The following is a 24049-nucleotide window of genomic DNA, read 5'->3' as shown; positions in this document are numbered from 1 at the left end:
TATATTTTATGATTTCTTTAATATATATTAATAGAATGACAAAAGTAGAATTGTTGAACTAAATCGAAAACACAGAAAAAGATTTTTAATTAACAATTGGGATTCATACTATTATTATTTTTAATAATTTAATAAAAAATTTTTTAATATCATTATAAATAATAAAATTAATATATTTTACTAAATATCTAAATTTGCACCCCAATTATTTCCTAAAAAAATAAATTTGAAATAAACCAAAAAAATTTCAACAACGAAAAAAGGTACACAGCCAAAAAAAAACATTTTTTATTTTAAAGAGTTTTTTGAATGGTGAATGACACGAGTATTTTCCAAAATTCATATATACTAATAAAAAAACTATATATAACTAGTACAAATTCCCATTCATAAATGAGAGTTGTAAAACAGTCAAAGAAACAAACAAAGTCAGAATGTTGTTTTTCATTCTATACGCCACAGCAGTTTATTCATATGACTGCATTTATTCTCAAATTCAAGCACAAACAGAAGAGACGTTATACACCTTGGATGACACGTTAAAACAGCAATTTAAAGCTGAAGGCGAATGGACTCCTCTAATTGTGAAGTTTGATATGGGAGCGTTAGATGGAATATATACAAGCAACCCAGCTGTATGTTTAACAGAGGGTGGTGGATGTTCGAAAGAGAATGTTCTGACTACGGAAAAGAAGGACTACATCAAATCAATGGTCGAGTCAGTACAAAACTATTTGAACAAGTATTTCCAGGTCCACCCCGGCACTATCCAAATCTTACAGGATAACTACAAGAAGAGAGTTTCTTGTGGGGAAGTTTCTGATATTAAGGACCAAGTGGTCGACTCTGATGTTGGAATGATTATGTATGTCACATCGCACCCCGTCGAGTCACCCACTATTTTAGCATATGCTGCATCTTGTGGATCTGCTGATGATTATCTTGGTTTGAATAATGGTCGTATGAAAAAGAGAAGTATCTTTGGGTACACCAACATCAACCCCGCTAACTTAGACACCACGCCGGGGAAGTTTAGAATCAACGTGCACACATTTTTACATGAAACGTTACACGCACTCGGCTTCTCGTCGAGTACCGGAACACGCAAAGTATCTAAAGGAAAAGGGGAAGAGACTGTCAGTGTTATCGACACCCCAAATGTCCTTCGAGTAGCTAAAGACTACTTTAACGACCAAACAATTGAATACGTCGAGTTTGAAGATGGAGGAGGAAGTGGAACTGCTGGAGCTCATTGGGAGAAGCGAGTCTTATACAATGAAATCATGACTGGAACGTCGTCGATGTATTCTTCGCTCTCCAACTTCACGCTTGCCTACTTTGAGGATTTGGGGACTTTTAAACCAAATTATTCAGTTGCAGAGCCACTGACGTGGGGAAAAGGAATGAAAAAGGACTTTTTTAAGTGCAGCAATTGGCCGGAAAAGGCGCCGTATTACGGGAAGAACCAGAACAGAGGATGTACCCCAGACAGAGGTGCTGTTGGGATATGTGATGCTACGACACACACAAGTCCTGGGTTGGATCCGATATATCAGAACTATGGAGACCCTAATAGAGGTGGAATGGTAGAGTTGATGGACTATTGTATTCACACTACTTTAGTGAGTGGAGGACAGTGTTATGCTCAAGACATGTTGAGTCTTGAGACAGTCTCATCTTTGTCATTCTTAGATAGAGGAAGTTCATTTGGGCAAGACGCTCGGTGCTTCACAACATCATTAATGAAGTACTCAGTACCCATTCCCGATTTTTCGTGTTATCGAGTGAAGTGTGTAGAGAGGGGGTATAGAGTTCGTGTGAATAATAATTGGATGTTATGTTCGGGAGAAGAAGAGTTGAGTGTCGCTGGATATGCTGGTAAAATAACATGTGTGAATAAAGACGAATTTTGTAATGGGGAGGTCGAAGAGTGGCCCGACATATGGAAATTGACACCTGCAAAAGTGAAGTCGGGGAATGAAGTTAGTTTGATAGGGAAATACTTGAAGGATGTGTATAAAGTATATGTGTCATCAACTGAACAAACAATCATAAGTACTACAGACCAAGAACTTGTATTCAAATTGGAATTCACTGACGCTGTCGTCAATATCATCGAGTTACTCCAAAACGGGTATGTCACTGTAGAAGTTAAAGTTGTGAGTGGTGAAGATGTGAATGCAGTCTACCAAGGATTCCAAGTCGAAATGGATTTGAAAGAAGTGGCTAATAACTTTGGGCAATGGTTATACAAAAACATTTTCTTTACTGTGGGAATCGTCATCATCTTCCTCTTTATCGTCAATTTGTTTATCTACATTATTGCAAAGCGCATCGTTTATAGAAGAGCGAAGCAAATCGCGAGAAACTTGATCTAATTGTTCTTTCAATTTAATTATTAATAATATTTTACTAATATGTATAGATAATATTATTATACTATATTATAATTATATTGTTATCAATTAAATAATATAATAGATATTATATTAATAACTTATTAATAATTCGAATTCTTTTTACAAAAAAATAAGCTTTACTAGTTTTTTAATATAATTTTAACTCTTTTTAGTTTAAAAAAAAATGTTTTTTTATTTCCGAAAAATCATAAAAAACGAAATTATGCAATAATAGCATTTTTATTATAAAAATATAGTAAAAATACCGAATGAGCCAATTGCATTGACTTTTTGAAAAGTGAAACACAAAAATACGATGTGGAGAGGAACCAGAGGAAAAACGTTTGATTGATGTCACAAGAAATCCGCCACTTTATTTGTTACGGAGCAAAAATGTCTCGACTTTCGAATACAAAAATGTGGTGAAAAAAACAAGAAAGAATAGACAAAATGTCTTGAAGACTAGAATCACACAAAGGTGACTAAATTTTTATTCAAAAGGTCACACAACAAAAATGGACTCAAAAAGTAAAATGTCCATCAACATTTCCGAGTCCCAACTTGGTGTTCGCGTCGATGATTTGAAGAATTCGTGTTTGTTTCAATCACAACACGACTTCAAAGACGACTTTGTTGTCTCATCGCAGTGCACGTCATGTGGTCAACTCATTGTTGGACCGTCTGCGAAGTGCACAAAATGTTCCTGTGTATTTCACAAGTCATGTTGCCAACATGTTTTCACTCCATGCATTCCTAAGGAAGCAGATGGGCATTTACAAATCCCCGCCCCGACGTTCCACAAGAAAGATTTGAAGAACGGACAACACTCGTTCTACAAGAAGTCTGGAGCTCTTGGTCATTTCTGTCCCGTCTGCTTTGAATTGTTAATTAAAAGGTACCAATGTGCTATTTGTGGGATGAATGTCCACAAGAAGTGTATCAAAAAATTGGCTATCCCATGCAGACCAATTTTCACGTTAAAAGGCTCCCACGACACTCATTGGTTCGTTCAAAACATTAAAAACAGAGGAAACGGCCTTTGTGTTGTATGTGGAGACACAAGTTCTGCGGCACATTATGTCTGTGCGTGGTGTGGTCTTTGTGTCGATCCAAAGTGTATCGACAAAGTCCCCAATGTCTGTTTCAGAGGGCGGCTTGGGAAGTTTGTTGTCCCTCCGCGTCTTGTGGAACCATCGGGCGACTGGTATAAAGCCACCAACGACAAATCAGTTGAGCCGATGATCTTTTTCATCAACAAGAAGTCGGGTGGGCACTTTGGATCCGACATTTTCAGGCAAGCCATTGGCATCTTTAATCCCACTCAAGTGTATAATGTGTTCTGGGGGTATAAGAAGCCGTTTGAATATATCAAAGACTATGGGAATGACTTTATAGCTGTCATATGTGGTGGTTTGTTACTTATAATTAAAATATTAATTATTAATAATTTAATTAATGTAATTATTATTTCTATTATTAATTACTATTACTATACTATACTATTAATACTATAATAATTACTATTACTATCACATGGTAAGAGTCTTATTAAATAACAGGAGATGGGACAGTCGGGTGGGTGATGGATGAATTAAAGAAAGCGGGGCTTCGTCCTAAGATCTATGTGATACCGTTTGTTTGATATACTAATTACACATTTAATAAATAAATAACATATAGATTGGGTACAGGAAATGACATGTCGATATCAACGGGATGGGGAGGAGGGTATGACGGTCAAGACATTTATGATCTTCTGCCACAAGTCAGTGACGCGTCTGTCCACGAAATAGATCGCTGGAAAGTAGTAGTTGGGGATGCGACAGAACCCCTCCATGTGTTCAACAATTACTACTCGATAGGGATAGATGCATTGATCGCCCTCACGTTTCACACAAAAAGAAACGCAAACCCGGAGAAATTCAAGTCGCCCCTTGCAAACAAAATTCAGTACGTGATGTGCTCGACAGAGCATCTGCTTCCGCCAGAAGTCAAGTTGTATACAACATTGCATTTGAAAGTCGATGGGAGAGATGTTGAGCTTCCGAAAATAGAAGGACTTGCTCTAATCAACCTCCCGACATACGGAGGAGGAAATAAGTTTTGGCCGAGTGTGTCATTAGCGGAGATGGCGTATGGGTTTCATGATCTGCATATCGGCGATGGGGAAATCGAGGTTGTTGGCTTTTCTTCGATTATTCATTTGGGGGCTTGTGTCAGCGGAACGGGTGCGTCCAAGCCAATCCGAATAGCACAAGGTAAAGAAATCGAAATTCAATTGGATGAGGACGTTCCATGCCAGTACGATGGTGAGCCTTATTTACAAACAAAGGGGGTTTTAAAAATCACATTGCACGAAAAGGTTCGGTTTGTTGTTAAGAATTCATTCCCGGTCAATTCATATTGAGTGGTGTTGAGTAGAGGAAGGTGTGTTGAGTGTTTTGAGTGAGTTTAGTGGTGTAAACAATTGTTTTGTTTATTTTTAATTAATAATATAGTACAGTTATGCGAATTATTATACTTGAATATTATTAATTTAATTTTGATACAGTTAAAAAAATTTGAAACGATTTTATAAATAGTTTTATAAAATCGTTTATAAATTTTGTCTTGATGTTATTTCTATCAAGACAAAGATAACAAAAATAAATAAATTACTTTTTTTTAGTTTTTAACTTCTCCTTTTCTATTTCTTTTGTACTCTCTTCTATTTTTTTGTTTGTGTTCTTTAATAAATTGTTGAGTTTCATTATTGTTCTGTATGTTATTATTATCATCTTCGTGGTGGTGTTGGGGATGGTGATCATGTCTGTTGTGATGATGGTGTGGTTTAAAATGTGGGTCTTCACTGTGTTGAGTCTCGTTGTTATCAAAATTCTTAGTTACATCAACATGAGTTTTGTTTAGTCCTTCGGTTTCATTATGGTGGTGATGGTGGCGATGATGATGATGGTGTGGTTTATCGTTGTCACAAGGATGAGTAGTGTTATCACATGAAATAGAATTTGTTTGATTCCTTTCATGGTGATGTTCTGGTTTTGTATCATTTTGATGTCTATGAGGTTTGTTAGGTTTAGTATGATTTGTGAGAGTATTATTTTGAATGATTGTTTGATTGCTTTGAGTCGCATTGTTGTGGTTGTGATTTTTTCCAAATGAGTGAGCAGAAAAGAAAGAGAGAATATTAATAAGCATTTGCTTCACAACACTCTTTGTTTCTTTTTTCTTTTGTTGTGCTTTATTTTCTTTGTTTGGTTTGCTCTCTTTGTTTTTGTGTGCCGTCGAAAATATAACTAAAGCGAGTAAAATAAATATCTTCATTTTGTATTTCTAAGTCCAGAAACACTGTTAAATTTAAAGTGCTTTGCTTTTTTGATTACAAAACGAAAGCAACAACAAACACTTTTCTGTTTTTCACATGCATTCTATTTATATTTGGATTGTGTCTGATTAATCCATTTTTTATTAGTTAAATTGTTATTTTCAAATGGTAATTATTTTGGTATCGACTCAATATGTCATTGTTTCTATTCTAGACACAAACTGTTTTCAACTCAAAACAATTTCTTATTCTTTTAGCATCATTTTTTTTATTTATTTATAGTTTTTTAATCAATTGTCAATTGTGATTATAACAAGATCTTAAACGAAAAAAGACTCATATCAAAGGTATCTGCTCTAATATTTTTCAAGTAATAATTTCGACTTTCAAATAACATTATTAAGTTTTATTTATAGTACAATTAAATAACAATAATATGAAATGATAAAATAATAAATAATTGGTTTACAAAACACAAGTCAGACAGGGACTCTATAGTTTGGGAATTGTTGTATAAATCCACGAGTTATATAATTCTGTTCCGACTGTAGTTGTTCATTTTCTAACTCTTTTGCTTTCAAATACATCCTGACACTATTTTCAATCTTCTTGAACATGGCGTCCAAGTCTTTCTCATTTGCATTTCCGCTATACAATTCCCCAAAGTCGTCGATACTTTTGAGGTATTCATTTCTGAGTTGGATCTCTTTATCTGCTTTGACCTTCCATAACAAGACTTCGATTTTGTCGTGGTTCTCCTGGAACTTACACCCATTTCCTTCTCTTCCGATACACGCCAAGTGCAAGTCTCTCACATACATTTGCGACTTTTCATAGTCGACTGTAGCAAACACCTTCTTTACTGCGTGAGCGTGAATGAACTCTTCAGAAAGTTCAATCGACTTTTCGTCAATACACCCAACCTCCTCAATTATCTTCTCATAGCTCTGGTTCACAAATTTGTTCTCAAAGTTGTTGACTCTTTGCATGAGCTCTGTATATCTCTCAATGTATTTAAAAGCCTTGTCTTGCTCTATATACGTCTCACTTCGACTCAGTTTACACCCCTTTTTACATGCACGTTGAACTGGACTACATGAACGACGAGGTGATATCGTTGGATCACTCCCACTACTTCTACTGTTGTTAAGTGACTGGCTGCTCTGCTTACTTCCCATTAAGTGCTTATCAAGTTAAGTGAACCCTTTATCAATTAATTTTTCCATTTCAGAACAAACGAGTAAAATACAAAACAGCAGCATCACGCGTTCGCTGCCCTAAACTTTTCGCCAGTCAATACCTGTTGAAGAACCTTCCTGTAGATAACCCGTCTTTTTTTTCCACGTTTAGAAGAATTTGTTCGACGCAGATGCTTCTCCACTTTTTCATCTTCGTTTTGTACTTTACGGTCTTTTTTGACTGAATTGTAATACACATAAAGTATGCAGCGATATCACTGTGTTATAACGGGTTATATTGCTATTAAAAAGTAATCGGTCCTTTTTTTCTTGTTTTGTCTTCGTATTATCATCAAGTTTTCATTTTTGTTATTTTGAAGAGACAAACCCCGATTTGATTGACAAAAATTAACTGAAATACGGTTGGAATTTACTTGTTTTTATATCAGCCAGTTTTGTAATTAATTTCGTTCTTCTGTTTTTTTTTCGTTTATTACTATTTAGTATATGTTTATTTATTATTATTAATAGTTTATTGTTTTTCTTTGAAAATAAACGCAGATTTAATTTTCATTTTTTTAAATTACTATCTTTGGTTTTTAACTACAAATTAACTATATTTTACTATAATAAAGATAAAGGGAATAAACAACTTCAGATGAGTGATTTTAAAAATCATTGTTTTAATGAAAAATATGGATTCGCCGGGAAATGGAAATTCACAACTACAAATTACTTCTTTTATTATTATTATATTTATACTATTGTCTTAATCTATATAAATATATTTGTTATTGGGTTTTACAATAATTATTTAACTATATATGTATAATTAAATTGTTATATATGATATTAATTAATAATACTGTTTAATGACAAATAGATAACCCTTCTTGGTTGGTGATTTATTTTTGAAAAATAAAAAAACAATAAAAAAGTTATTAATATAATAATTGTTTTTGAAAAAAATAATTTGTTAATACCCTCTTATAATTTTTCTCAAAAAAGTGTTTATAAAATAATTATTTGGGCACAATTATTTAGCATTGTTGAAGCCGTGTTTATTGGCAATTTGTTCAAATTATAATAAATGATATGAAAAACAAATAAAACGAGTATTAACCTGTAGGTTTGGGACAAAATTACTTACTTTAGTTTCGACGAAGAAAAATAAATCCAAACAGGTATGTTTTAAATTGCCCATTATTTTGCTTTTCATTTGTGTGTTAAAAAAAGTTTTTTTGTGTGTTTTATCCTTTTTCTTGAAAAAGTATTTGAAATTACATTTCACAGTTTTTATATTTATGCTAAATTAATAAAAAGCCATACACAATATCGATACTTTTCTATCTTTTTTAATGAAAAAAACAACAGATTTTTAAAAACATTAAACCACTTTTTTCATAAATGATTTAGCACTTTAATAAAACTCATTTTTTGGTGTCGATGTTGTTGGTTGTTTATTCATTTCAGATTTAGCAATAAACCACATATTCCTCAAAACAGATAGAGTTTTTATTCCTCATTGACCAATATATAGATATTTTAAAAAAAAACGTGAATGATGAAAAATAAAAGAAAATTTGCAATGAAATAAAAAACAGTTTAAAAAAAATTTTTTTTTAATTAAAATAAATTAAACAAACATTTAATACACTTTATTATTCTGGATATATTATATTATATATATTATATTATATAGTATATAATATATTTATATATACTATATATTATATAGTCTATTTTTCATTTTGTGATCTTCACAATACTATCTATTAAATTAAATTATTTTTATATCATATACAATTTAATCAATAAAATGATATATTATTAAAATAAAATAAATACATTGTTTTAATAACTATATATTATCTATAATAAACTTTTTTACAAAAAAAATACCAAAAAAAATAAAACTGTGAAATTAATTCATTTATTAAGTAACAAAAGACGAAAAATAAACTACTAGTGGCAAATTTAAAATCTTTTTTCAACGAATTGTTAACATTTTAACAAGAATAACAACTTGTGATTTTTAAATTAGTAATAAATAGTATATTTTACTAGATATTAAATATATTTTCTTTGCATTTGTGAAAAAACAAAAAACAAAGAAAATTAACTTATTATAATAGTATAGAAAAAATTAATTATTTTATAGGTTTTGTCTTTTTGGAAAAAACAATTGTATGTTTGTTTTTTTTCCAATTGAACTGGACTTTCAAAATGACTTGGGAAATGATAAATCCTCCCAAAAACTATGAAATAATTAAAATTAATTAATTGTTTGGCAAATAACCCGACTATTTATTTCCAAAGAAGACTAAATAAAATAGAATGTGTTTTTGGTTGGAAAAAAATGAACAAAGAAACAATTACATTAAATGAATATGTGTTAAATTGACGAAATGAACTAAGGTGCAAAATGAGTGCAGTCGGTCTAAAAAAGGTGGACGATCTTTATAGTAATAAAAACAATCATCATGGAAAATGTGCACTTAACCAAGAGTGTCTACTCCGCAAAACACGTTGACGTTGGAGATGAAGTCTTTGCGAAGAGGTATGAAGATATGATGACGTACAAAGACGACAAATCGTTCAAATATGTTTCTTCATCCCTTCCAAATCCAGTCGAATTGACTGTGGGTGAGTTTCACAAGTTAGTTGACTCAATGGCCAGTGGACTTTATACTATAGCTCATATAAAAAGAAAAGATGTTGTTTGTGTATTTCTCCCCAACTGTGTAGAATATTTGGTTGCTGAGGCTGCTATTGAAGCGTCTGGATTTATTATGATGCCCCTTAACCCTTTATATAAAGTGGAGCAATTACTTAATTTATTTAAAAAGGTGAACCCCGCTTTAATAGTGACTAAAACATGTATGGCCCCTCTGGTCTATGCTGCAGACGCAAAGATGAAAGTTCTTTCCATTGATGCACAAGATGAGGATATCAATAAAATGAAAGAAAACGGAAAAACGATGTACAGCTACTCCGCTTTTCAAAGTGAAGAAACAGACTACAGCAAACTGAAAGAGGAAAGAAACCAGATATTACCATCAGACTCGTTGTTCTATGGTCTCACTTCGGGAAGTACTGGAGAACCCAAAGTGTGTGTGTATGAAAATAAGTCATTCACTGCTAATATTATTTTGAACTCGTCTATGGTCGACCCTTCTGTGAGGCGCACACTGAGCTTTGTCCCAATGTTTACAACAACTGGACATATTGTTATGGACGGTGTGATACTAAAACGATATTACTACGTGTTCACTGACAAGTTTGATACCGAGAAAATATTTAAAATAATCCAAGACGACAGAATTACTAATGTCAATGGTGCTCCTCCTGCATTTCTTGCACTTTTGAAACACCCAAATAAGTCGAAGTATGACTTGTCGACATTAAGAGAAGCTGTAATTGGTGGAGCTGTAACAACTGACCAATTCCTTGAAAGCATTAAACAGGGGTTACATTTAGAGTATTGTTCTGGTGGTTATGGGATGACTGAATTATGTGGTTTGTTGTTACTAATATGATGTATATCACTTGATAAACATGTACCTTAAAATAAAATAGAATCGAGAATGACAAGAAGGTATGATGTACAGAATGCCAGCAAAGTCCGTTAACGTTCCATCTGGACCAATTACAAACTACCAAGTCCGTGTTGTTGATCACGAGACAAGAGAAATTCTCCCAATCGGCTTTGCAGGAGAACTTGAGGTGAACTCTCCAATCATGATGAAAGAGTACTTAAACAACCCTAAGGCAAATGCAGAATCTTTTGATAAAGAGCGATGGTTCAAAACAGGGGATGAAGCAGTTTTGGAAGAAAATGGCTTCATGAGAATCACTGGGAGAGTCAAAGACATGATCATTCGTGGGGGACATAATGTCTGGCCGATAGAGATCTGTGAAGTATTGAATAAGCACCCCAAGGTACAGGAGAGTGCAGTGATTGGTATACCAGACAAGATCCAAGGAGAGGCAGTTGTTGCGTTTATTATAGTCAAAAAAGACCAAACGTTTGACGATATCGAAGGTGAATTAAAAAGTTATTTGAACCTTCACTTAGTCCCGTTCTCCATTCCAACATTCATTTTCCCTCTTCAAGAATTCCCAAGAACTTCATTTGGCAAATTGTATGCGCCGAAGTTGAAAGAAATGGTGAAAGGACTTATAGAAGAGAAGTGGCAAATGGCGATTGAAAAGAACACGAATAAACCAAAGACTGAAGCTGGAAAAGAGATCGCAAAGGTGTGGAGTGAACTCTTTGATATTCCGATTGGTGCGTTGTCGAGAGACAGCAACTTTTATATCTTGGGAGGAGACTCTTTTGTTGGTGCACAGACTGTGGCTTATGTCAGAAAACATGTGAAAGATGCTCCTTTCAATTTGTTGAGTAATAGAGTGACTATAGGAGAGATCGAAGACTATATTGAAAACCCTACTTCAGACGCCAACTGTCACAGTTGTTCTTTAATGACTGATTTGGAAGTATTAACTTCACAGAGCGACAAAGACCTTTTTGGAGAACTTCCAGAGAAAGACGACACAACCAGACAAAGTGTTGTAGTGACTGGTGCTACGGGATACCTTGGAATCTATATAGTCAACGAATTATGCAAATGTGCAGATACAAAGAAAGTGTACTGCATTGGCAGAAGTGCAAATAAGAGTGAATTAGACAAGAAGATGAACGCTATGCTTCGCAAGACGGGACTTACTCGCAGTGACAAAATACACGTGATCGTTGGTGATGTCTCAAAAGACCATATGGGTGTGGAGGAGAAGTGTTATCAAGAACTTCAAGACGAGTGTAGATTGATCATTCACTGTGCTGCTGTGGTCAATTGGTCGAAGTCGTACGATCAATTGAAAAAGGACAATGTCAATGGAGTTGTGAATGTTATTAAATTTGCTGGGAAAAGAGCACACATATGTTACATTTCGACTATAGGAGCTGCTTTAAACAGAGACGAGACGATCTCTGAAAAGGTTCCAATTGGTGCATTTGGGTATATTCAATCGAAATGGATGGGTGAGAAAGTTGTAGAAAAGGCGCGGAGTGTTGGGTGTAGTATATCAGTCATTCGACCATCTTTCATTATTGCGGACAGCAAAACTGGGATATGCAACACTGATGACTTTGTGTATAAAATGCTTCGGTTGAGTGTTTTGAATCATATAGGATTTGGTGGCGTATCACTTCCATTGACTCCAGTCGACAAAGTTGCACAGGTCACCGTCAAGAATTGCGACACGAATGCAGTGATCAACATGATACCAATGGTTTCAACGAAAGTCGAGACTTTATTTACTGTTTTGGAGTCGATGAATTACACCTTAGACACTTTGAGTCTTGAGGAATGGAAATCAAAAGTCGTTGAAATTGCTAAAGAAGGGAACTCTGAGGCTATGGCATTGTTGGCGTCTCTTGGAGTCATTTCTTCTGGAATGTCTGCGGGTAATGAATACCTCAAAAGTACCAATCAACAGCACAGTCTTGATTTTGATGACAATGAGATTGCCATCAATTTGAAGACTTTAACGGAAATGGGATTTTTCAATGAAAATTTCCACTCTGTCCTTTCAAGAACTAAGTGATGTTTGAATTCATATTTTTAAATCCAAATTTTCTCGTCTGTGATAATTAAAAGTACTAAGATTAATCAAATCAATAATTTTAATCACTCAGACCTGTTGACTACTTCTGCCATGAGGCGTTGATGCTGCTTTGACATCAAATTCTCCGAATGCTTTGGTACAACGGGAGCACTTCTGTCGGACGTGTTTGCATGCTTAAGGAAGGCTTGCTGGAAGGGAAGAAATGCAAACAAATTCTGTTCTCGCATTTTCAACGAGAAGTCCTTGGGAATCACAGGAGAACTTCGATCATTGGAGGCAGTGTGATTCAAAGTCTTGCGACCTTCAATCAGTTGTTCTGGGGTAATTTTGGCCATTGAATGATGAGTTGCCCCACTGCTTTATATACACTTTCTCTTTCAACAAAATGAGGTGTTCACTTTCGTTACGACTTTCTCAATCTCATATTCTCTCGTAATTGTTTTTGTTATGGACTGGTATTGTAAATACTATTTCTTTATTATAAAATTTGATTTTGAGTTTTATCACTTAAATTTTGACTTTTTTTATAAATTTCAAGATATTAAACGTCAAAGTATATAATTGTAAAAATATTTTTATCATCCTTGTTTTAAATTATTCGATTAAATAATCAAGTAAGTGTTTTATATCGGAAGATATATTTTTTATTTTAGTGTAGTTTGATTGCAACTAAAATATCAACTAAAAAATAATCCGATATAATTGTTCTTATTTTAACTGAACATTTTTATTTAAAAGAATAACTATTTTTGGAAAAATAATTGATAAGACAAATTTTATATAAATGGTTTTTTATATTATACTCAAATCATAAAATAAAACCCAATTTATTTTTAATTACAATTAAATAAAAAATATGAAGGAAACCAAAAAAATGATTGAGTTTTGACCCCACAAAGACAAATATCAAAAATATAGTTTTATTTATTTATAAACACAACCATTTCAAAAAAATAGAAAAAGAAAGTTAAAAAGGAATAGATTTTGAAATACAAAAAATGTTTAAATAAACAACAAGTAAGTCTTATTTTACTTGGGATTTCTTATTCATATTAAAAATTTTGGTTTTCTTAAATCGGATCGTGGTATTATTAAAGAACTATAAAAAACCAAAGTTAAATACATACGTACAAGCATACATGGATTTAAAAGAGGACACCATCGAGTCTATTTTCGAAAAATATGGTGACATCCACACTAGAAAGGATTACTTATGGAAGGAAATACCCCCCTTAGTTTCTCCACCACTTTATAATATGAGGAGCAGAGTCACACAAACGGATAACGACTTTGTCTCCGAAACAGTCTCATATCTCCCTTACGACTACTCGGAAGTGTCGAATGAATTTAATGACATATACTCCATCCATCAATGTGTACCAACAATTTTGGATACTAAGAAATGTGACAATAAATACGTTCCAGACAAATACATATCAATCATATACTTCCCAGGACTTTCTTTTTGTGGGGAGGTGTTCTCGTCGTTCACTCGAAAGTGCTTTTCCGATTGCTTTATTTGCACAGACTTCAACTACAGGCCACAGTTATTCAATTCGTTCTTCTTCAGGTTTGAAAGAGGGCAAAACGGAATTGGTCAAATGCCATTTACGGTTCTGACGATCACCGCGATATTTCCATTAGATAATGTACCGAAAATGCTCGTGTCAGCACAATTCTTCTGTGTCTCATTTTGTAAAAAATTGACGCACAACGTGAACGGGTACTTGTCTAAATCGTATTACTGGAGACAAGTGATTGATGGCGAACAACGCTTTTATAAATTGCACATGTTACGAAAACACGAGTTCTTTAGGGTTTTGTTACAGACACAATTTTACACTATTGTTGGTAATTACGACTTAAGTGAAATAGTCGTGAAAGGATCAATAACACACGAACTCACTGTCGAAGGAGTGTTGGAAAGACTTAACTCGATCGCGCAGAAGAACTCCATCTTCACTGAAATTGACGTTGTCGAGAAGACTCAAGACTTCACAGTATTAAGAAAGAAGTCTCCATTTTTCGGAGAGAAGACGGGAGAGTGCGAAGTGAAGGTTGGATCGAATGTTGTTGATAGCAACTTGTTCTTTTTGACTGAGACAAACGACTTGAATTATGAACAGAATGTGTTGTGTGTTAAAGAACGTACATTTGAATATATCTTGGGAGGGGTCTTAGTCAGTATTGCTGGGCCAGTTTGTTACACCCTCTTTGCCCTCCACTTCTTCACTCCACAGTTCAAAACAATGAGCGAACAGAAGAGGAAAATATGTATAGAAAATATCTCGTCTGGAGTGATGTTGTCGTGTTTGTATTTAGCATATGATATCCATCCATTGTACGATTTCACTTCTTCAAATTTGTTTGACGCGATTGTCATCAACATGAAGAACTCGAAATATATCAAAAGCGAAATGGAGAAAAGAGGAATCAAAAAAGACGTGAAGAAAGGAGTACCATGCTTTCCGTGTAACAACACATGTCTGTTTGGTACAGCAGTATCAAATGGAATAAAACTCGACCAATTGTGTATATCCAATTTACAGAAGATCTGCTTTTACCTTAAGCACAGCGAGATCATCATGTTGATGAATACCTCAAAAAAGTTTGTGTTACATTTACTTTGTAATAAATGAATCTGCTTATACACAGAATGTTTAATACAATCAAAGAGAGTAAAAAGATATGGGAAGAGGTGTATAATTCACAATATGACATTCATTCGTTCAACAAATACAGTTTAGAGCCAAAAATACAGTCGACGTGTTATTTAGACTTGGTCAATACATGTAGAAGGATTAGAGAGAGTTGGGGGAAGTGTAGTTTCAAAACTGAAATGTTCCCTCTTTTTAATTTTGAGGTGAAAGAAGTTGTGAAGGTAAATGATTTTGTGATGGCGGCGGACTTCAAAGGACAGTGTGTGATTTTTGATTATAAAAACAAAGAGCACATTGTGAAGAGAATTCCGGAGAATGTAGTTCATATTGGTGTACGTAACAATTTAGTCAGAATTGGGTATTCCACTGGTGTGATTGAACAATATAACACAGACTTTTCTCAGTCTATTCAACCACAGAAACAGTTTAAAATCAATGAGTGTAAGGGGATGACATTTTTAAAAGACACGAGTAAGATGTTGAGCTATTCTAACGGTGTTAGTATTGTTGATTTGAATGTTGGGAGAGCTTTGTTCTATTTTAAACCGTATAGTAGTGAAGTGAAAGACGTGAGAGAGATGATGAATAACATGTACGTCACTTTGTCGTATAAAGGGGAAATCAGAGGATTTGATCGAAGAGTCAACAAATACACGTTTGGACTCTTGGAAGAGAACGTCACCACTTTTGACACATATGGAAATTATATTGTGACGGGTTCGAATGACTCTGTGGTCAAATTGTGGGACCAAAGATACTCTGCGTTATGTATTGGTCGCACCGTTCATGTGGGTGGAGTGAACAAAATTCGGTGTGGCAATCGAGTTATTGTGACTGGTGGCAATGACAAATTGGTAAATAAACTGGACTGTTCCATGTGTTGGATGGGTAAGATGTCGACGGTGTGTATTTCAGAATCGAGAATCACTGCATTGTACGTTGGCGAAGATTATATCTTGTCTGGGTCTGAAACGGGGAAAGTGTATTTGAGTAATATTATGTAGAGTTAATTAAGAATGATATGTTATATTTGCATTCATTTGAGTGTCTTTGATAAACATCTACAGAACAAGTAGATATGTAGAGACGAGGGAATAAAAGGGAATATAGAAATCAATTAATAACAAAAGATTTTGTATATAAAATAGTATGTAAAAAGTCACTGAGAACATCCAGTCAATATTTGAAGAACAACATCATCACTCTGATTCAGCACGAAATTCTTTTTGTTCATGCCAAGGGATACAAAGTATTGTCTGAGAAGTTCACCTTTCTCAAGGATTTCGTGCTTACCAAACGAACAAATACCAGGCTTGTTGATAGTCACAACCCTGTCTATTTGAATGGTCTTTCCACTCTTTCGTGAGACTATTGAGACCAATTCGAAGTCCATCAATGTTGCCAAGTCGACTAAAAAGTTGATGAAAAAGACTTTTTTGTTTCTTTCAAATCTTCTAAGAGCAGTGGAATGTGATATGCCCATGTCAAGCTCATGCTGTAATTTTTGGCGACATTGCACTTCAAGTAAAGTAGACAAATCCATTTCATCGTTCTCGTCAACTATCATTTTGGTGATTCGAGGTAAGTTGGAAGAGTCGGTGTTCTGTTTATGAGGTTTCTCAAAGGTCAACGATGACCTTAAATTGACAAGACCGAGCAATACCATCGCTTCACATGTTTCAATGTTCTGATTTTCTTTTTTCCTTTCGATGTATTTGGCCTCTTTCCAAGGCTTTGTTTTTGTATTTGTTACTTTGAAAGAGGAGTAGTCGTGCTGATAAGACGCCTTTGTTCGAAAGAGTTTGCCTAACTGGAAGTTCATTGGATTGATGAAAATAGTTCCAAATAAATAAGGGAGAACTGAAAAGGTAAAGGTGCTATTTTTAAGAATTTTGATTGGCCAAAAGCTTTCAGTTGATTGATATATTCAACACTGGTTTGTTTTAATTTGATTTTAGCTTTTTCTGATTCTACCGAAGAATTTCGAATGTGGCAAATAATTTGAAATATGGAAATTTGGAACTTTTCATCCTTTTTTAGCGTTTCTAGGCGATTTTCTATTTTTACATCACGGAATTTTCTTGCCGTACTTTTGAATAATTGTTTACTTCGAATTGTGATTTACCCGCTTTTTAGTGTATTTTATTGCTAATATAAAACTGTTTTGTTATATTATACAAAAGTGTTGTCCAGTTTTCGAAGAAATGCGAATAAACTCAGACTGTTCTATTTATATCGAATGTTATTATGTGGACTTGTTATGTTATATGAAATACCCTGAAACAACAGAGGAAAGAAATGGAGTATTATACATAAAATACTTCAATAAAAAGTCAATGGATTAAGAAGAAAAAACCGTCCAAAAACTAACCACCACTGAGAGAATTTGTTCACTAAAAATCCATTCCTAGAAATAATGAGTCAAATTGATTCTGTATTTTTAATCTTTAAAACACTAAAAAAAACTGGAAATCAACGTTAGTTATTACTATTTTTATAATAAGTTTACAAAATTATCATATTATTGAGCAATGCTATTTAATTATTATTTCATTATAAAATATATAGTAAAATAAATAATTATTTGAATAATACAGAAAGACAAGTTTTTGAAAAGAATCAAATCTCAACAATACATTGGATTGAGTCTCAAACTTTATTTTGATTTTTTTTAATAAAAAAACTATTTTCGATTTTTGAAACATTTTTTTCTTTAAACAAAATATTATATTTTGTAAAACAAGCAAAATTTATATACTTTTTTGGTTTCAAGTAATTATTTTTTAGCTTTATTAATAATTTTTTCCATTTTTTGGCTTTATTTCCATTTGAGAAATATAGAAAATTGGAAAAAAAATTGTTTTTATTCAATAAGTTCAGTTACACGATTCGATATTGTTATTGTACATAATAAAAATGTTATTTTTTTATTACCTCAAACATTATACAAGAAAATACTTTTTAAATGAGTAGTTAAAAATGTAAACAAAAGGGTCTTCATGTTTGATCAGTCATACACAAACCACTTAAAATGTAAGAAAACAACTTGATTGTTATATGAATTTTGAAAGCCAACCACACAAACAACAATTTATTTTTTTCTTTATTTATCTTTAGTATTTTGAAATATTTAAATAAAACCATAAACAGTGTTTTTGTTTTCTATCAACAAAACATTATTTATTGAAAAAATGTTATTATTAATCAAAAAAACTGGTAAATCAAGATTGTGAAAACAGAATGTGGTTGTATTTAAATGATATAAACACGTAAAAATTAACATTAAATAATTGGTGTCAATCAATACACAAAACTTGATGAATAATAAAACAAAGTTTTTTTTAACAACTAAATAAATTTAAAAAAAATAATGATAAATGGTTTAATATATTATATATTAATTATAATATGACACTTCGAAATTATAAAACAATGTTTTTAAAACTAGTAATAAAAATATTAAAACAAAAATTAACAATATTTAATTATAATTTTTAATTGAAATATCAATTTTTTTATCAACTAATAATTTATATTTAATTAAATAAAGTAAATTTCAAAAAATGTTTTTTTTTCTTGAAATAAATTTTTTCAAATAAACATTTTATAAATTATTGGGGTAATTGTCTTTCATCTTTTTTCTATATAATATAATATATAATTTTTTTATATAAAAGCCTAAGTTAGTAAAATAATAAAATAATCCAATTTTATCTTTTTTTGTGCGACAATTTATATATAAATAATGAAAGTTCCAATTATCAATTAAATTAACGAATGTTTACTTTCACTTTCTCAAAATCTTCCCAAAAAACTTCGAGATCTTGAACAACTATATTGAGATGGCTGAGTTACTAGAGAAATATGGTTTCCGACCGACTCACGATCTTGCGATCACGACCTCTCACAAACATGGAGGGGTATCATTTGATCAAATATCGAAAACGAATGAAGCTGAAGCCGAGACTGAGTTTAAGCGACTTGATACGGAACATGTGAATGAATTGGATTTTTTTCAAATTCGAAAATTTTACGAGTCGAATGGGTTGAACTTTTCTGATGAGAAAATAAAGAAAATTCTTAAGAAGAATTTGATTACTGGGGAGAAGCTCAATTTATTAGACTTCCAACAAATGTACGATGATTTTAAAACAAACTATTTCGACACACAAGACGAACAAAACTCAAAGCCCACAAAATGGAGCGATATCTTTGAAAAGCAACTTAAAGATGATGGTGTGCCTACAATATGTACCAATTACAATCCTACAGACGTCACTATCAAACACTTGTCGAAGCCAATGTTCTCGAACGTAACAAGGTCTAAAGTAGTCGAAGACAAAGACGTACTTAATTCCGAACAAGAACTTTATTTGGGGATGTTACTCGATCCAACAACAGAAGTCGTCTATTTAACTCCCAAGACTGAACTGAGTCAAAAACAGCGGATGTCGATATCTAATATCGCTGAAATGAAAGAGAGCGAGGAGCCGGACCCAAAATTACTCAGAAAGACGACTTTAGAGGATGTGAGAACAGTCAAAGGTAATTTGTATGAAAATTATTTACATGACAAAACACAGACCAACGTCCACGAGAAAATTGAAGTCTTGAAAAACACTAATGCCGAGGGGAGTGTATTTTTGATGCAAATTGAAGCGAGAAGTTTGATACAATATGAACCCTTTTTCGTCGAGTTTGCAATCTACGAAGTGATCGATCAGACCGACAAAATCGTGAAGATTACGGAGAACTACTTCATCGACTTGAACTCACCAGAGAACAGAGCCTTAGTGAAAAGTAAAGAACCCGACGAATATGAAGATATGCTGTGCTCCAAATTTATCATCAGACTCAAAGAAATAGAAGAAAAAAAGAGGAAGTTCTTTGGTGTGTTTTACTTCTACAAAATGGCGGAAGTCGATATCGAAGACGTCAAAGTGTTGTATAAGGACAAGGCGGAGAAAAAGGACTTTGAGAAAGAACGCAAAAGGACTGAATTGCAATCAAAAACAGACAATTCACAAGTCTCTTCGAGTGCCGTGGAGAAAACGGAGACTGAGGAAAGCGTCGAAGTGCAAGACAAGTCTTCCAAAGTGGAGAACGCCGAAATTGGCGATAAAGAATCCAAGACGGGGAAATCCGAGAAATCTGAAAAGGAGGACGACCCTGAAAAAGCCGAAGAGAAGGTTTCTGACATCGAAGAGTTAAGAAAGGAGAAGAGGAAAAAGCTCGACAAAAGGAGAGAACATTTAGCATCGAAGAGTGTGTATCGATTTTATCGACAACATATATTCACTGGAATTACTGAGTTGAAAGGAAACGAACGAGCGTATCCAATATGGATGTACAAAGAGGCGATTCATGGCGAAGGCGACTTGTTGAAAATGATTGAGAAAATTGGATTAGGGAAAGTGAAACCGACGGGGATCAAACCATGGGAATTGCGAGTGATGAAGTTGCAAGACACCAGTGCATATCGAGTGTTTGATCCAAGTGGGTTTGAGTGTGTCAAAAATTCAAGTAGTGGGTCAAGCAACACATTTATTAAACAATTGGAGGACTTCACGTGCTTTAGTAAGAACGAAATGTTCTTCACCGACTTTGTGAATAACGTCTACATCTATCCTGAAGAACTTAACTTACAACGAGAGAAGAAGAAAGGCTGCTTTTTGATTAATTGTTATATCAGAAAGGAAGACACTAAGTTCCATAGAGACGACACATACCTTCCACTCTTTTATAACAAGTCAAAGGTCAACAATTTGTTCATGAGAAAGGTGACAACAAGTGTTTCTGTGAATCAAAAGACAGACTACTTTTTGGACGAAATAAAAGCAAAACTGCCGGTAGTGTTAACCCCACAACACCATATGCTGTTTGTCATTCAAGAAGTACAACTGACGAATGAATTGAATGAACCAATGGAAAAAATGGTCATCAACTCATACTTTGCTTATATGTCTTTCATTCAACTGGGACAAGTTGTTCGAAGCGGAGACTACACTATTCACGTGTTTAATGGTCTTCCATATGAGAACTATACAACAACTAAAATGACCCAAATTGCAGAGGAAAAAGGAAGAGAACAAACACTTCGATTTAAGATCAGGATTATGTCCAATGTATACACACAGAGTAAAAACGTCCATAAACTCCTCAGCTCGTTACATACAAATTTCAAGAACCCAAAAGCGATAGACGACTCATTTAAAGAGGTCACCGATACTATTTCAGCGGTTGGGAAGTTCGATATGGACATCACTCACACCCTCCCCATATTGCTTGATATCATCTTTGGGTTGTACGACGTCAAATTTTCAGCAACCGACAAATTGAAAACAGAGACGAAGACTACAGAGTTGGAGCCATTCAAGTATTTGATACAACTGTCGAGCTTCTTCTCTGATAAGTTCTTTTATAAACCCTTCAAGAAAAATTTGCCATTTGAATTGTATATGAAATTCTACTTGGAAAATAAAACAAACAAAATTCCCATTTTCCTCCCATTTTTAACGTCATTAAGAGAGTTTTTCCAGAACTACATGGAGAAGCAAAATGGATCGACTTTGGACGAGAGCTTTGAACTGAAATACGTTCAAACGACGATGAACATGATACCCGTGTTCTTAAAAATGATAGAAAAGAGTCTGGTGTTGTACTTAGAAGGTTCAAGGCTTATTTATCAATATGACAAAATACAGAGCGACACAAATTATATTGACAAATTTAATGTGCAACTGAAAACATTTTGTACTGTGTTTGCTCAGTATGTTAAATTGAGAGCAAAAGGTAAAAACATTACTGGGATATTCACATGTAATGAAGCCCTTGGAAATTTCATTGTTGTGTTACTTCGTGTTTATTCGAGAAAAATAGCGATGGAATGCATGGACATTTATTTGTTCACATTGTCGACATCGGACGACACAAGGAAGAAGGCAATGAATAACGACAAAGAGAGGGGAAAGTACTCTAAAATGGAAGAAGCTTTGACAGTGGACAAATACGCGACCTTGATCCAACTCCTCAAAACAGACTTTTTGAAGTGTGTTGGGTCGTTTGTGTACTTCTATGAATGCAACGCACCACGAATCACACAAGTCCAGAATGTGTCTGACTATTACACAACAGTGTTTTCAAGACACTTCTTGGCTGCATATGTGCAGAGAATGCTTTTGCTTCAAATGAAAAAGAACGACTGTGTTGCGAGAAATGCGTTATACACACTTGTGGAATTGGCACAGAGAACAGACAATGATGTCAGACACCAACAACCATACGAGAAGGCAAACATCGCGGAGTTCTTTGTGAGTGTCATTGATTATGTCATTGTGAACGCAGACGATTTGATAAAATTCTGGCATTTCACTGATGAACAAGAAAGTGACGACGAATCAACAACAGACGATTTGAGTGAAGAGCTTGAAAGGATAATTACACCCACCATCACACCACAAACATCACGACTTTCTGTTGTTCAAAACTTGTCGAGTTCGACGGGACAAGTTGTTGTTGAAAATGGGAAGAAGAAAACTTCAGGCATTTTTAGTGAAGAAGAAGCTCGCCATTTCTACTTCTACATTTTGTGGGTACTGAAGAACATCGAAGTCAAAACGTTGACTAATTTACTCAACAAAGACTCTCCAGATCGAATTGGGAATTTACTCAGAATACTTAAAGAGGCAGTTGGACTCTTGAGAGGACTTTTGAATGAAAAGGACGCATTGTTCAAGGGTATTGCGTCCAAACTCAATTCAGCAAGACAAGAGGTGTTCAACCAAATGGATAATCAACCCCTTTTGAGTACTTTAAAGGACGGTATGAATGACAGAATCTCCCCTGATGTCTCTTCATCGGAAGAACACTCTGTACAAACCAACACATCTATTGTTGATACGGGACTTCTAGTCATTCTCGACTTGATTATGAATTGTTTTAATAAAAGATTCTTTGGAGGGAACAATGAGGTGATGAATGAACTCACCGAATTGATTGTGTCACTGTTTAAAGTCACACCGACAGAGTTGTTCTTCAAACACTTTATGGCGCTGATCAGGAAAATTGTGACTGAGAATGCGGAGTATCTCTTTGTAACAAATCCGACGTTTTGCTTTGATTTGATCAATGGAATTATTGGATATTGTCGAAGCCCATCTCTTGTTGTGAGAAAGAACGCTACGAGTGTGTTGTACTTGTTTGTCAAATCCAATTTTGAGAGAAACGAGAATGTGAACATGGTGAGAATACACATCACAAGTTCTCTTGCAAATTATGGGATGATCGACTCTGAAGCTTCATATGTATTATCTTCTCTGAGAACTCTGAAAAGGTGGATTGAACTGGACTTTGCGGATGAAGTGCAACAAAAGGTGGAGAAGCCAACTACAAACATTTCAGAAGACAAGTACACTGTATACAGAAAAAAGATCATTGATAGACGAATTGAGTTATTAAACACGATTGAAAACTATAAAAGTGCAAATGAAGGTATTTGGAGGGCGATGTGGAGAGTTGTTGTGTATTTGGATGAACATTGGTCGTTTGATCATACTCCGGATGTTGACAGGAAGATTAATTTAATTCAGACTGAAATTGCAAAACGAGTTAAAAACGAGGAGAAGGCGGAAGTGCTTCGAACGTGTATTATCTACCAATTAAACGACTTTTTGGATACCGTTAAAACAGCATTGGGCAAGTTGATGATTGAGAGTGAGAGAGAAGCGTTTGTTGTTGTGAAAGAAGAGAGTCTTGACAAATTGCACAAATCGCTTAAAGAGATCAATGACACTTATTTCAAGTTCAAATTGATATTGGCGGACTTTCCAATTGGGCAGGAGAGTGTCGAAAAGATTGTGA

General features: G+C 34.0%; 8 protein-coding genes across 8 annotated transcripts; 5 read left to right on the top strand and 3 right to left on the bottom strand.

The window, feature by feature from the left end:
• Nucleotides 1-434: 434 nt before the first annotated feature.
• Nucleotides 435-2378, top strand: EIN_154240 (hypothetical protein; the record flags this gene model as incomplete). The annotated part of the gene is made up of 1 exon (XM_004258090.1): nucleotides 435-2378. One exon carries the CDS (start codon nucleotides 435-437, stop codon nucleotides 2376-2378), a length of 1944 nt encoding a protein of 647 aa, XP_004258138.1.
• A 554-nt stretch (nucleotides 2379-2932) lies between these two features.
• EIN_154230 (diacylglycerol kinase, putative) lies at nucleotides 2933-4806 on the top strand (the record flags this gene model as incomplete). Its single annotated transcript, XM_004258089.1, has 3 exons — nucleotides 2933-3809; nucleotides 3959-4031; nucleotides 4080-4806. The coding sequence occupies 3 exons, from the start codon at nucleotides 2933-2935 to the stop codon at nucleotides 4804-4806; spliced, it is 1677 nt and encodes a 558-aa protein (XP_004258137.1).
• A 257-nt stretch (nucleotides 4807-5063) lies between these two features.
• EIN_154220 (hypothetical protein) lies at nucleotides 5064-5720 on the bottom strand (the record flags this gene model as incomplete). Its single annotated transcript, XM_004258088.1, has 1 exon — nucleotides 5064-5720. One exon carries the CDS (start codon nucleotides 5718-5720, stop codon nucleotides 5064-5066), a length of 657 nt encoding a protein of 218 aa, XP_004258136.1.
• Nucleotides 5721-6200: 480 nt separating this feature from the next.
• EIN_154210 (hypothetical protein) lies at nucleotides 6201-6899 on the bottom strand (the record flags this gene model as incomplete). Its single annotated transcript, XM_004258087.1, has 1 exon — nucleotides 6201-6899. One exon carries the CDS (start codon nucleotides 6897-6899, stop codon nucleotides 6201-6203), a length of 699 nt encoding a protein of 232 aa, XP_004258135.1.
• Nucleotides 6900-9382: 2483 nt separating this feature from the next.
• On the top strand, nucleotides 9383-12509 carry EIN_154200 (4-coumarate--CoA ligase, putative; the record flags this gene model as incomplete). Its single annotated transcript, XM_004258086.1, has 2 exons — nucleotides 9383-10418; nucleotides 10498-12509. 2 exons carry the CDS (start codon nucleotides 9383-9385, stop codon nucleotides 12507-12509), a joined length of 3048 nt encoding a protein of 1015 aa, XP_004258134.1.
• A 1160-nt stretch (nucleotides 12510-13669) lies between these two features.
• On the top strand, nucleotides 13670-16194 carry EIN_154190 (hypothetical protein; the record flags this gene model as incomplete). The annotated part of the gene is made up of 2 exons (XM_004258085.1): nucleotides 13670-15138; nucleotides 15186-16194. 2 exons carry the CDS (start codon nucleotides 13670-13672, stop codon nucleotides 16192-16194), a joined length of 2478 nt encoding a protein of 825 aa, XP_004258133.1.
• Nucleotides 16195-16349: 155 nt separating this feature from the next.
• Nucleotides 16350-17012, bottom strand: EIN_154180 (hypothetical protein; the record flags this gene model as incomplete). Its single annotated transcript, XM_004258084.1, has 1 exon — nucleotides 16350-17012. One exon carries the CDS (start codon nucleotides 17010-17012, stop codon nucleotides 16350-16352), a length of 663 nt encoding a protein of 220 aa, XP_004258132.1.
• A 2020-nt stretch (nucleotides 17013-19032) lies between these two features.
• EIN_154170 (hypothetical protein) lies at nucleotides 19033-24033 on the top strand (the record flags this gene model as incomplete). Its single annotated transcript, XM_004258083.1, has 1 exon — nucleotides 19033-24033. A coding segment is annotated over one exon (5001 nt), but the record flags the coding sequence as incomplete, so codon positions are not given.
• Nucleotides 24034-24049: the final 16 nt, after the last annotated feature.

Source organism: Entamoeba invadens (assembly GCF_000330505.1).
Source record: "Entamoeba invadens IP1 unplaced genomic scaffold scaff_1105074726367, whole genome shotgun sequence".
NCBI lineage: Eukaryota > Evosea > Mastigamoebida > Endamoebidae > Entamoeba > Entamoeba invadens.
Note: the sequence above shows the minus strand (reverse complement) of the source record. Positions and strands in the feature narration are given on the sequence as shown.